This window comes from Bolinopsis microptera, chromosome 2 (genome assembly GCF_026151205.1).
Source record: "Bolinopsis microptera isolate Bmic1 chromosome 2, MBARI_Bmic_1.0, whole genome shotgun sequence".
NCBI lineage: Eukaryota > Metazoa > Ctenophora > Tentaculata > Lobata > Bolinopsidae > Bolinopsis > Bolinopsis microptera.
Genome location: NC_087073.1, coordinates 11,680,214 through 11,693,157, shown reverse-complemented (window position 1 = coordinate 11,693,157; position 12,944 = coordinate 11,680,214). Strand labels below are relative to the sequence as shown.

Genomic DNA, 12,944 nt, shown 5'->3' with positions numbered 1-12,944 from the left:
TCTAATTAGCCAAATATTTGGCTCTAAATTCGAAAAGTTTGCAGGTTCTAGCAGACTAATCAATGGCTATAAAAAAGTGAGAATGTGGGGAGATTAAAATGATTGGAATTCAAATAATCGGTAGGCCACAATTTTAGGATTATTAAGTTAAAACTCTTAATACGATTTCGTAACCAGTTTGTTGGTTTTTTGCTTTGCTTCTACTATGGAAGACCAAGAGTATGGAACGAGTAAAGGTGACAATCGAGAGTTGATGAAGAAGAACATCACATTGACAAGAGGAATATCTCTGGTAGTAGGCGGGATTATAGGGACAGGTATCTTTATCACACCCAACTACATAACTCAAAGTGTGGGGGCTCCAGCACCCTCTATCCTTATGTGGAGTGTCGGGGGTCTCATAGCTGCCGCCGGAGGAATGTCATTTTGTGAACTGGGGACCATGTTCCCAGTGTCTGGTGCTGAGATAGCCTACATAAAGAGGATCTACGGACCACTTCCAGCATTTCTGACTGCTTGGTTTAATTATTTCCTTCTAGGTGGAATGTATATTGCTATTGGAATTCTTGGATTTACCAAATATTTTTGGACAATTTTCTATGATAATCCTGAGTTGCAGGTACCTTTTTGGGCTGACAAACTTTTAGGACTGTTTGTGACCTTCATGTTCATCAGCCTCGCAGCCTTCGTGCCGACCCTCAACGTCCAGTCGCTCGTTGTCGAAAACTTCTTGAAGATCACAGCCATACTGGTCATAATAGGTGCTGGATTCGTCCACCTCATACAAGGCCATACAGAAAACATATCAGTAGGATTTGAAGGAACTAACCCAGACCTCAAAGGATGGGGAGGAGCAATAAACGGAATTATATGGTCATATTACGGCTGGGAAATGATATGCGGAGTAACTAGTGAGGTCCAGAAGCCTCAAACAAATGTACCGATCATAGTTGGGGTATCTGTCACCACAGTTTCAGTTCTCTATATCCTGGCCGTATCGAGCTACCATATTGTCATCCCCCTCACTGATATTGTTAAAGATACTCCAATAGCAAGCCAATTTGGTCTCACTACCATGGGTAGATTCGGAAAGATATTTCTAGCCTTAGCAGTCATGGTATCATCTTTTGGTAATGTTCACTGCACTTTCCTAGCAGCAAGTCGGACTATTCACTCGGCAGCAGTAGAGGAGCTGCTACCAGAAGCTCTGACTTTGGTGAGCAAGAGATTTAAAACTCCGATAGTGACGGTGTTCTACTTGGGTCTGGTGACGGGAGTGTTTGTAGTAATTGGAGACCTGAACGGACTGATAGACTCGGCGGTGTTCACCACATTTCCCTTCTACGTTATGTGTTGTGTCGGAGTGTTTGTGATGAGGATACGAGCCCCTGACCTGGAGCGACCCTACAGGGTGCCGCTAGTTTTCCCTGCTTTCTTCATCTTGTTCGGTATCTTTGCCTTCGTTACCCCCTTCACTTCTCAAGCAACCTGGAAGATATCTCTGATGTGGGTGATGGTGCTGATGACTGGAGTTCCTGTTTACTTCTTGTTCGTCAGGAATGTGTTCAAATTAGACTGTTTTCATAAGGCTTCAAAAACATTGACTAGATTTCTGGCTACCACTTTGGATTGTGAATAATTGGTTTGTAGTTAGTTTTTGCTTGCACGTTGCAGTCCTCATGTTACAAGATAAGAAGATTTTGATACTGATTTTATAATTATAGTAAGTTTTAATGCTAATATTCCTACTACATAGTAATAAAAATAAATTACACATTTTACGATCACGACACCTATATTACGGCTGAATTAATTTCTTTCTTTAGTTATATGGATCTTATACTAAGAAGTTTTAAAGCAAGATTGACTGTACATGGGTCTAAACTCTGAACATAACACAATTCAACGGATTATAATATGTAATACTAATACAAAACATGGACAGACAGAGCATTGTAATTAATAGTTAAACTTAAAGAGAATTTAAAAAGTAGCAAGACAACTGTGTACAGCTTGAGCTACAAAGTGTGTTAATACAACGTGTATCAATTAAATACCAAAGTTGAATCTCTTTGTATTACGTCGTTACGTGACCCCCATACCACGGTCGTTTCATTAAATTCTTTATCGCTCTTTAAGTTAATACAGGGCCGGGGGAGCATGGTGCGCGGCGGGTCATACAAGTACAACGTATGACAAGAAATAATGTGAAGCCTGGTGCCCAGGTTTTAATTTTACATTTTACAGAGATAAGAATTAATAAACAATTGATTCATGATCAGATTTGCAAGAGCTCTTTTCGTAATCCTAAGCAGCTCATATTTCACTGCTTTTTTAATTTCATATACGATCTTAACCTCTGGTTGATTTTTTGTGGTTTGTTATTACGATTCCTCAATGGCAATCGAAGATAAAGAGTGCAATACTAATACTAGTTATAGTAGTACTACGGATAACTTAACTGAAGGAGCAGACAAAAGTGACAATCGAGAGTTGATGAAGAAGAACATCACACTGACAAGAGTAAGGAATATCTCTGGTAGTAGGCGGGATTATAGGGACAGGTATCTTTATCACACCTAACTACATAACTCAAAGTGTGGGGGCTCCAGCACCCTCTATCCTTATGTGGAGTGTCGGGGGTCTCATAGCTGCCGCCGGAGGGATGTCATTTTGTGAACTGGGGACCATGTTCCCAGTGTCTGGTGCTGAGATAGCCTACATAAAGAGGATCTACGGACCACTTCCAGCATTTCTGACTGCTTGGTTTGTTCATTTTCTACTCAGAGGTATGGGGATAGCTATTGGAATTCTGGGCTTCACTAAGTATTTTTGGTCAATATTTTATGATAATCCCGAGTTGCAGGTACCTTTTTGGGCTGACAAATTTTTAGCGCTCTTCGTCACCTGCGTGTTTATCGGCCTCACAGTGTTCGCCCCTACTCTCAATGTCAAATCACTTGTAGTCGAGAGCGTCTTAAAGATCATAGCTATTTTGGTCGTAATCGGAGCAGGATTCGCCTACCTTGTACAAGGGCACACAGAAAACATATCAGTAGGATTTGAAGGAACTAACCCAGACCTCAAAGGATGGGGAGGAGCAATAAACGGAATTATATGGTCGTATTACGGCTGGGAAATGATATGCGGAGTAACCAGTGAGGTCCAGAACCCTCAAACAAATGTACCGATCATAGTTGGGGTATCTGTCACTACAGTTTCAGTTCTCTATATCCTGGCCGTATCGAGCTACCATATTGTCATCCCCCTCACTGATATTGTTAAAGATACTCCAATAGCAAGCCAATTTGGTCTCACTACCATGGGTAGATTCGGAAAGATATTTCTAGCCTTAGCAGTCATGGTATCATCTTTAGGTAATGTTCACTGCACTTTCCTAGCAGCAAGTCGGACTATTCACTCGGCAGCAGTAGAGGAGCTGCTACCAGAAGCTCTGACTTTGGTGAGCAAGAGATTTAAAACTCCGATAGTGACGGTGTTCTACTTGGGTCTGGTGACGGGAGTGTTTGTAGTAATTGGAGACCTGAACGGACTGATAGACTCGGCGGTGTTCACCACATTTCCCTTCTACGTTATGTGCTGTGTCGGAGTGTTTGTGATGAGGATACGAGCCCCTGACCTGGAGCGACCCTACAGGGTGCCGCTAGTTTTCCCTGCTTTCTTCATCTTGTTCGGTATCTTTGCCTTCGTTACCCCCTTCACCTCTCAAGCAACCTGGAAGATATCTCTGATGTGGGTGATGGTGCTGATGACTGGAGTTCCTGTTTACTTCTTGTTCGTCAGGAATGTATTCAAATTAGACTGTTTTCATAAGGCTTCAAAAACATTGACTAGATTTCTGGCTACCACTTTGGATTGTGAATAATTGGTTTGTAGTTAGTTTTTGCTTGCAGTCCTGTTACAGGATAAGAAGACTTTGATATTGATTTTATAGTACGTTTTAATGTTAGTAAATATAAACTACACATTTTACGAAACCTATTACGGCTGAATTCATTTCTTTCTATAATTATAAGGATCTTACACCAAGAAGTTTTAAAGCAAGATTGACTGTACATGGGTCTAAACTCTGAACACAACACAATTCAACGGATTATAATACAAAACATGGGCAGACAGACCATTGTAATTAATAGTTAAAGAGAATTCAAAAAGTAGCAAAACAAGTGCACCATTTCAAATGGTTCAAACATTAATAGTAGGAAACAACCATCTCAATGATGATGGTGAAAAGTTAATATTGGATATCTTTGAAACATTTGTTAGCAAATGAATTGATTTAAAGAATAAATTTATTGATTCATCGGATTTTAAGATATCAAGAGCGTTCTCAAACTTGTGAGATTGTCTTATAACATTAAAGCTATACTCGCACAGAAATAAATTTGGAGGCACAAAATACTGTAATATGTAATATGTAATATGAAATTCAGCCCAAAATGAGGTGGGCTGGGGTTATTTCAACAAACCTTAAACCTTAAATCCTTCAAAATTCTTCATAAAAAATTAAGATAAACTTTACTCCGATATCAAAACCGTCATCAATAACAATGGCAACATGGACAAATGATTGATGGTTGCAGATGGGCGGGAATTTGCCAAAATATACATAAAATTCATTCCCGTAACCATGCAGCGTTTTTAACTGATATGTAATATTAACCTGGTACAATCTGACAAGTTTCACTTGACTTCCGCGGTGTCTGTGACCAGTCCGTGAGGTGTGACCCCCCTACTCATACAGTCTTGTTGTTTATGGGGGGTTTCACCCCTCGGGGTGGTCCGCTCAGATCTTGGTGTCGGGGGTCTGGACCCGTTGGTTGTTGCTCGATTTTCCGAAATAGGAACTTCCTGGTGGTAAACGAAACAATCAGACAACCATCTCAACATAACTCTGACAGAAATCTCATGTTTAACTGCACCAATCTCATTTAAACATTATCGTAATGAAGATTTCACGATATGCTACATTGAATCTCGGGGATCATACAATCAGGAATCGGCTGATGGAATACTGGGCGGATCTGATCATTCACACAATCGACACTGTTCACAGGTCAGCGTATAAATCTTACTTGCACTTGCTTTGTCACGTGACGAGAGATATCACAATGATCTGATATCTCGTGACCGGACTTCACACTCACTGGTTACCTGGTCAGTGGACGGCTCTACCGCTGGCTCAGGGCTCTCCTGGGCGCCCCTCACGCTCCGGTCCAGTCGTTCTAATATGGCCTGAGCTTCTGGAGTCACAGCAATCGGGATCGGGAAAATCACTGACTCCTCTTCTTTGGGAGGCCTACCTGTAGTCGGCATCCATAAACAGTCGGTCATATTGTTAGTATTATCGCACAGAAAAACAAAACAAAAAACAGAATCTACTTGTTAGATCTATGCCGAGCTAGTGCTACCCGAGCTTTGCAAGTTGCGACACATCTCCTTAATTTCCGCATGATTCCGGACTTACAGCTGGTCACCAGTGGACCGTCCTCGAAGAAGACAATTATGATGGTAATATTGTCCTGAGACCCCCGATCTACAGCTTGAGTAACCAAATGTTTGGCAGTTGCGTCAGCGTCAACGCCGAAATCTTTGACATAGTCCACCACTAATTCCACAGCCTGAGAAAAACGAAAAAGTTACATTTGAAATATAATGCCTTACCTGTAACAGGTTGGTTCCGCAATTATACTCTATACATGGCACATCGTAAAACTCGATCAGTGATATATGTTTACCTGGGGACCCCAGGCTATTATGTTCATATAAATAAAGATTCGGCAGAATGACAGGCTGAGCGCCGCCCAGTAAATATATGTAACTGTAACATGTAAGCGCTATACATAGGTAAACTGACAATAACATTACAGATTCGCGGGCTTCTTATAATATTTGATAATCATCCTAATCCTATCTAGATGTTCTTTGAAACCGACTGGTTTTAAAAGATTTAATACGTGCAGTAATGATAGTTGCTCAATTTCAGTAAACTTAGTAAAACCAAAAACGGAAATAGCTGGCAGCGTGCATAAGCAGAACTAAAAACGTGAGAACGTACGTGTTTTGCGCGAACGTCATCACGCAAAAGAACATCGCGCGTTACAACTACAATGTGTAACGATTCGAGCGCGCGCGCACAGTCTAGCACGGCATTGAAGACGGTTGAATGGAATGTTGTGACCAATAGGCTGACGCTGTTATTACTCGTCGGGCATAGTCTCACCAGTTACATACCCCATGAGGTTAACAAACGAAAAATGCAAGTAAAATAATAATTACCTCCCAAGGTGGAATGACATCCCACAGTCCATCACATGCGATCACAACAAAGTCTTCAGTTCCATCCAAAAGTAGCGACTTTATATCTGGGTCTCCACTACCACCAAATATTGAAGTCAGAATTTCAGAAACTCAAAGGTTACAATTTAGTTCACACAAAATGCTTTGTACAACAATGAATGCAGGGCTAAAAAGTAAAAACTCCAAGATTTCGAACAGTTAAATGGAATGTGGTTGTAAAACACATTAAGAGCACACCTCACGTAGGGCTTGTGGGATGCATCACCAATGGCACGGGACACGGACAGAGTACCATTTACGCGCCACGCACCAAACCATACTACGCACCCGCCTAGGTCTTCTATACGCTTCTTCTCATCCTGAAAAGTTTAGCGTTACTAACCTGCGTTACTCTTTACTAACTTATCTTTACTTGCCATTAGTGTATCGTGGTTAACCACTAGCATTTTAATCTGAAATGTAAATAACCATTGATTTGTTGTTAACACGGTTTGCTGCTATCAACTACCGTCAAACAGTGGATTTGCAACGCCCGTTTGAGATGTTTTGACGGAATACCGACAAGTTCAACAAACTGGCAACGTTTTTACGTCAAATTGGTGCACACCTTACACTGCAAGGAAAAATGTACTCAAACTTCGCATTCCAATGTTCCCGGCTAATAAAGTACACTGTACCGAGCTTTTTTCTCTGAACATCAGCTTTATTCCATAGTCAGTAGGCAAATGTCTACAAAGGAATGTACCCAGTTTAAAAGTGCAGCCTTTGCATTCCAATGGTATCCTAGCCCACTATGAGTTACAAGTTCACGAAACCCAAAATGAGGGAACATTCCTCTGACGTCCTGATAACGAGCCAATATAACCTAATATTCCTATAACTGGAGCCATGTAATAAGGTAATCCAACCATAACAACACGGATCAAATAACACAGCATGCGCTAAGTGCCCACACTTGGACAAGTTCCAGGCCACTCAGACAAATATGTGGGTACAGCTAATATCTAATGAGCTATTGGGTACTTTATGTGTGTACTGTGTGTACTGTAAATACTTAAGAAAAATATAATTAGATATGAAGAATCCGGGCACTTTAAGCTAGCGTTATGTTTAGATAGGTTTTCCGCAACCGGGGGAATACTTAAATAACTTAACAGAGAGAACGAGTCACAGTAAGTTTCTCCACACAGATTTTTGGCAGATCTATCAAGTGAGACAGACGAGTCAGGGGATGACATCACGTGACCGCTGACTAGGTGGTTAAAATCTAATCAGGGTTGTCAGGATCAACTAAGAAGCTCCCTTGTGCGCCGCTCCCTTGACAACGGCTCACTAGAGAGCACTCTATCTCTATCTAACTAGCAATAGCAGATCTCATGGGGTATGATAACACAGTTTATATTGTCAGATGACAGGGTCACACTATACTATTCTAATGACCTGATAAATTATAACCGCTGATGATAATTTAATGTACAATGATTATTGCAGACATGTGAAGTTGAGTGGTGGTGTGACGTCGAGGAGCTTCTCCTGTTATCGTTAGTAGATTATCATGAGAAATGATAATATGTCATTACATGGTGTCACATGATGGTGAGTCCTGTACTGAATTAGTAAGCTTCACCTTTGTTATTATATAACGCACAATAGCATAGTAATTATAAGTTGTGCTAGATATTATACGAGACACGTCATTCGCAGTAACGTATTAAGTATTGTGAGGATTAATTAAATCATTAGCTGTTTTTGCAGCTGTGCAGCAATCGCCCGGGATTTCCGGAGACTGGGAGCGGTTTTCTCCGAATCATTCATGATCTCTACCGATCAATGATTATAAACAGCCACTGAACCAGGGGAGGCTATTCTTTTGTCGTTAAATTATTAATGGCTCCATTGCAAAGTTACTGAGATACTGAAGAAATATCAATTATTTGAGCAATGATATCAGAAACAAGCTTGACAGGGTCATTTGCAAACATATTTGTGGATATGGGTGGTTATTATAATCTGGGTGATATCCTGATATTGAAATGTTAGAAATGTTCACAGAGGCACAGTATGAATAGTGTTTATGGTTGTTAGAGTGTGGCCCCGCTCCGGCACATGTTGGTCTATCTTAAACATCAGTGTGCTTCATTAATTAGTACCGATTTGATGGCCAATTTGATTGGTTTTTATCGCTCTGGAATGTAAGATAAAACACTTCAACTCGCCTCTCTTTCAGGTTTATGAGGGGTCATGATGTCGATGTGAGTCTGATTCCTTGCCAGAATCGCTTGAGAGTCCCCGACCCATCCCACGTGAAGGTGTGTCGAGGTTATCATGATTACAACAGAGGTGGTTCCGCTTCGGAGGTTCTGCGGGGACCATTAGTTAATTGGGCAATTAAAACGCAGTTAGTTAATTAAGTTATTAGTGTAATTAGTTAATAAAGTGACTAAGTTATAAGCTATTACACATCATTGTCAGTATATTGATATGAACCGCTGATCTAACAATTGATAAGGGATATTATGTGAGCCGTTATTATATAAGAACTGCATATTGTTCGGTTAGGGAGACGATGCACTGTACATGACTATTCACAGCTATGTTCGTTAATACCGGTGAATAATTATTCATATCTTTTGACATCGTCAACAAAATATTTGTATTAGCCGAGGAACAGAAATAATAAAACTCCCGAGAGTCTCGTCATGCTATCGGTATGCTTTTAAAGTTTTATGACGAAAGAATTTGTCAAAATTTGTCCGGACTTAGGGAGGTTTAAGAATAACCACTAAATTTTGATTCAATAATCAATGTAATAGGTACTCATTCCAGATGAATCAGTCTAAACATTTGATTAAGACGATCTTGCAGGTCTTGAGACTTTCCAGATTAAAGAGTGAAGTGAAGCTCCTTCTAGATCTGTGACTCGTAGTTTAAAGCATTTAACAGATAAAGAATATACAATCCTAATACCTCTCTGTTGGCTTTCTGAACAAAGTTCTTGTCTGTTAAGATGAACCCCTCTTCAATAGCTTTAGCAGGGTCGTTCACGAAGTTTGGGCTCTTAGCTATGTTGAGATGTAAGTGCTGTATAGTGTACGCCACCGCGTCAATACCTCCGTGTCCGTCATACACCGCGTGGTACGACACTCGTTTACCCTGGAGCAGATTTAGGTTACGTTTAATCACTGAATTGAAGCTAGGGTGAGGGATGGGACGAGGGGGTTATTTCGTCAATCTAGTGCGGGACAATTTTGCACGTGACTAGCAAAAATAACCTTCGTTGATTAGATTGGTAAAATTTCGTCAAAATCTTAACTGATATCTTGCTACATGGTGGACTAACTATAAAATTGCGCCAATTTACAGCGTCCATTTTTACGGTGCTGTTACTTCTGAGTTGCATTGAATAGAGCGCGAGCATGTTACAGAATTACAAGAGTTTCAGTAAAACTCAGTTTAAAACACCACGTGTAAATGCATGCTCATTAGCCTATGTAACAGCTTGGTGTTTCATTATTGAACGATCGTGTATTATAATAATACAACTCGTTGTACAACATGTAACTAAGCGAGTATTGAATTTAGTTAATCAACTAAATAAACTAAGTAAATAAACTCAACATTTACACCACAGTACAACACGTCCTGTAGTTTGACCGTATACACTCTGTCAACAAACTAGCCCGCCTTTGTGGTTTGTGTTAGTTAGTGGTTAAGCCTATTACATGTTAATATAATGATATTATGTTGTATATGTAATTATAATTGAGTGGACTGTCAATGCAGTGGTAAGAGCAGCGAGAATGTTCTCACTAGTGAGAGACGTGATACGAGGTGAGTTTTGATGCGTCCTCTAATCATTCCTAATACGGAAGTGTGGCACCTGACTCCGACTAGACAATATATATTTGACAAGCACAATGCCCATTGTAATATCACCCTTCAGAAGTCATAAAATGGTTTCTGAGTTGAGTATCTCGACTACTAAGACTACAGCTTGCAGTTGCAATTCTCCTACATACATGTCGTAATTTGATGGCAAATTTGAAATTTGCAGGAACTTCCAAACTACAAGGCGAGTTGCGACATTAGTAATGTCTGAAATGACATTGGCGTTATGGCAGAGAAATTGTGGCAGGACTATGACAATTTGGTAATGGTAGAAGTCAACCATTTATGGACAGTCTAGAAAACCATCTAAACTATGTATATAATATATTCTACACTTTCGCTATATTTCATGCTGTAACGCACTCACTATTTAATAATGAATAACTTACAAAAGCACATTACACATACTTACATAACAATATTAACTTAACAAGCAGATGTACTGAAATAGTGAGATACCAATTAAATATCGGATGTACATCAGGCCTAATTATTAACGAGAAATAACTGCAGCCCATTAAATATTAAGTGAAAAGGATGTGTGGTTGTGTAGGTGTGAAGCATATAATATATATATATTATATAACTACAAAGTATAAAACATCCCAAGCTAGAGAGCCATGGCAGGGCCAGGCAAAGCTTGGACCAAAGCACACTGAACCGACGGAGCATGTCATGTGACCTAAACATCTAACAGAAGTTTTCACCTCTAGTTGGAGCAAGTTGTTGACTGTTGAGGTTGGGTATACAGATATAGGTCTCACCTCTAGTTGAAGCAAGTTGTTGAGGTTGGGTATACAGATATATCTGTCCTCCATCTTCTTCCTTCTGTTCTGATCAGCACATGCTCCTGAGAATATCTTGCCGTCGTCCAGCATGTACTCCTTCACAAAGTAAGGTAGCTCCGGGGCAGACTGCCACCTACAACACACCTGGGAGGTGAGACTGGTCACGTGACATGTTACTATTATTTAACAGATTATTAATAAACTGCTAACCCACCTACTCAGGTATGACATAAGTTTAACTATGCCTATTATAAACAGAGATTATATTATCAGCGATTCATAACTGTGATGGTATTGAGGCTGTTAAGATACATTTGAGTCAGAGTACCCATTATTGACATTTGCTCTATTTATATATCACTCTCACGCTGCTGTATTTAAATGTCGATTCTAAATTTAGTCCCCCAAGAAGTACTAAGTAGTGTGCGTGCGTGTGAGGAGTTTGTAAAGTACCTGATGGACTTTGTTGAAAACACATCTTGCTACCTCGGCTGCCACCGTCTCTGAAAGTACAAATATCTTAAACTGTCAACAACAGGTACGTTTAACTACTTTCAACACTAACATGTAACATCTTGCTGAAACATATTAATAAGTTAATATGTAATTATTACCAACATCTACCCCAAGGGGAATGTGGTAGTCTAGTTAGTTCCTGTACTACTAGCGTGGAACAACAGGACAAAACATCGCAAACAAAAATGTCTGCAAACATTGAAAACATTGAAATAATGTCTGGACTCACGTGTTCCTTGTTCGGTGTCGTGTTGAGTAAAGTTCTGTGTTGTGTCCAGCAGTTCTACTTCTTTAGCTATGTGATAAGATAACACTAACGCGAAGTTTAGAGGACAGTCCCTGAAATGGGTAGGCAAATCTCATTAGTTTAAAATACTGCAAATATGTGTTTATAAATACGAAAATATTTATCATGATAACAAATTGAAATCAAGGTTCTTTCAACGCACATTTCATTTCAATTTTAAAACTGACCGTGAGAAAATTAAGCAACATAAAATCCTGAACGTACAGTTTGTGAAGATAAGAACTTGCCCAGCTCATACAAGCGCCCTGCATCTCATGATTAGAAATGTAGTAGGCTATAATACGCAGTGGGTTCTCCTCCTTCTCGTACTTATCTGTGTTATCTGCACAGAACTTGTTCAGCCACGCCAACGCTCCTGACATTTCCTCGTCCGATGCCATGATAGCTAATTAAGTTATTGGTTAATTAAAATGATTATGACTGATTATTTATCAGTGGGTTTAATATAACAGTTGAAAAGACAGCGTCGGATCATAAATCGGTCAGAGACAAGAGATCGGAAGATACTTCGCAATTCTATTTACACAATAAACAATAAATTGAAGGTTCGAAGCCGCGCCCTGAAATTTCCTGACGAAAAAACCGTATTTCTGGAACGATTTGCATCACAGCAGCTGCAAACAGCAATTTAAAGTCTAGACATTTAGCAAATCTTTACCATTTGGTACCACATCCACCGTCATTGTTCAGAAACCATTAGTACTAGAAGAATGGGCAGTCTACTAAAATGGCACTATTTCAAAGATTTACGTGTCGTACTAACGCATTTCGAACAAAACTTAAAAGAGAGCTTGCATTTTCCAAACAACTAGCTTGCTTAGCTTTACCAGAAAATGTTGTTGGTGTGTATAACCTTATAACGATGTAGCGTTTGTGGAAGTTTGATAATTGATATACAATTTCTAACTCGCCAGTTCTTCAGGGGGTAAATGTACGGTGTTTTATACTTGTTTCTTCTCACATCTTGTATACAAGGTAACTGTTTTATCTAATTTATTATTCCGTAGGTTTGTTTCAGTGCATTATTCTGAAGATAATATAACTAATTATAAATATATGCACTAAGTACATTGTACAGTGATGAAAAGTTCTCACTGTATGACATTGTTGTGTATGACAAAATC

General features: G+C 39.7%; 3 protein-coding genes across 4 annotated transcripts; 2 read left to right on the top strand and 1 right to left on the bottom strand.

Annotated features, from left to right (window-relative positions):
• The first annotated feature begins 205 nt into the window (after positions 1 to 205).
• On the top strand, positions 206 to 1,639 carry LOC134826789 (b(0,+)-type amino acid transporter 1-like). Its single transcript, XM_063839287.1, has one exon. It carries the CDS (start codon positions 206 to 208, stop codon positions 1,637 to 1,639), a length of 1,434 nt encoding a protein of 477 aa, XP_063695357.1.
• A 758-nt stretch (positions 1,640 to 2,397) lies between these two features.
• Positions 2,398 to 3,909, top strand: LOC134826788 (b(0,+)-type amino acid transporter 1-like). Its single transcript, XM_063839286.1, has 2 exons — positions 2,398 to 2,434; positions 2,529 to 3,909. Exons 1-2 carry the CDS (start codon positions 2,398 to 2,400, stop codon positions 3,884 to 3,886), a joined length of 1,395 nt encoding a protein of 464 aa, XP_063695356.1. The 3' UTR covers positions 3,887 to 3,909.
• Positions 3,910 to 3,988: 79 nt separating this feature from the next.
• On the bottom strand, positions 3,989 to 12,224 carry LOC134826594 (protein phosphatase 1E-like). Of its 2 annotated transcripts, none has more exons than XM_063839023.1 (11): positions 12,025 to 12,224; positions 11,743 to 11,852; positions 11,451 to 11,500; positions 10,974 to 11,141; positions 9,289 to 9,474; positions 8,538 to 8,681; positions 6,559 to 6,680; positions 6,301 to 6,397; positions 5,489 to 5,642; positions 5,176 to 5,324; positions 3,989 to 4,872 (listed from the first exon to the last, which is right to left on the bottom strand). In XM_063839023.1, exons 1-11 carry the CDS (start codon positions 12,198 to 12,200, stop codon positions 4,705 to 4,707), a joined length of 1,524 nt encoding a protein of 507 aa, XP_063695093.1. In that variant the 5' UTR covers positions 12,201 to 12,224; the 3' UTR covers positions 3,989 to 4,704. The 2 variants fall into 2 exon arrangements, with proteins under 2 accessions (XP_063695093.1, XP_063695095.1); XM_063839025.1 differs by having other exon boundaries at positions 6,649 to 6,680; positions 12,025 to 12,207.
• Positions 12,225 to 12,944: the final 720 nt, after the last annotated feature.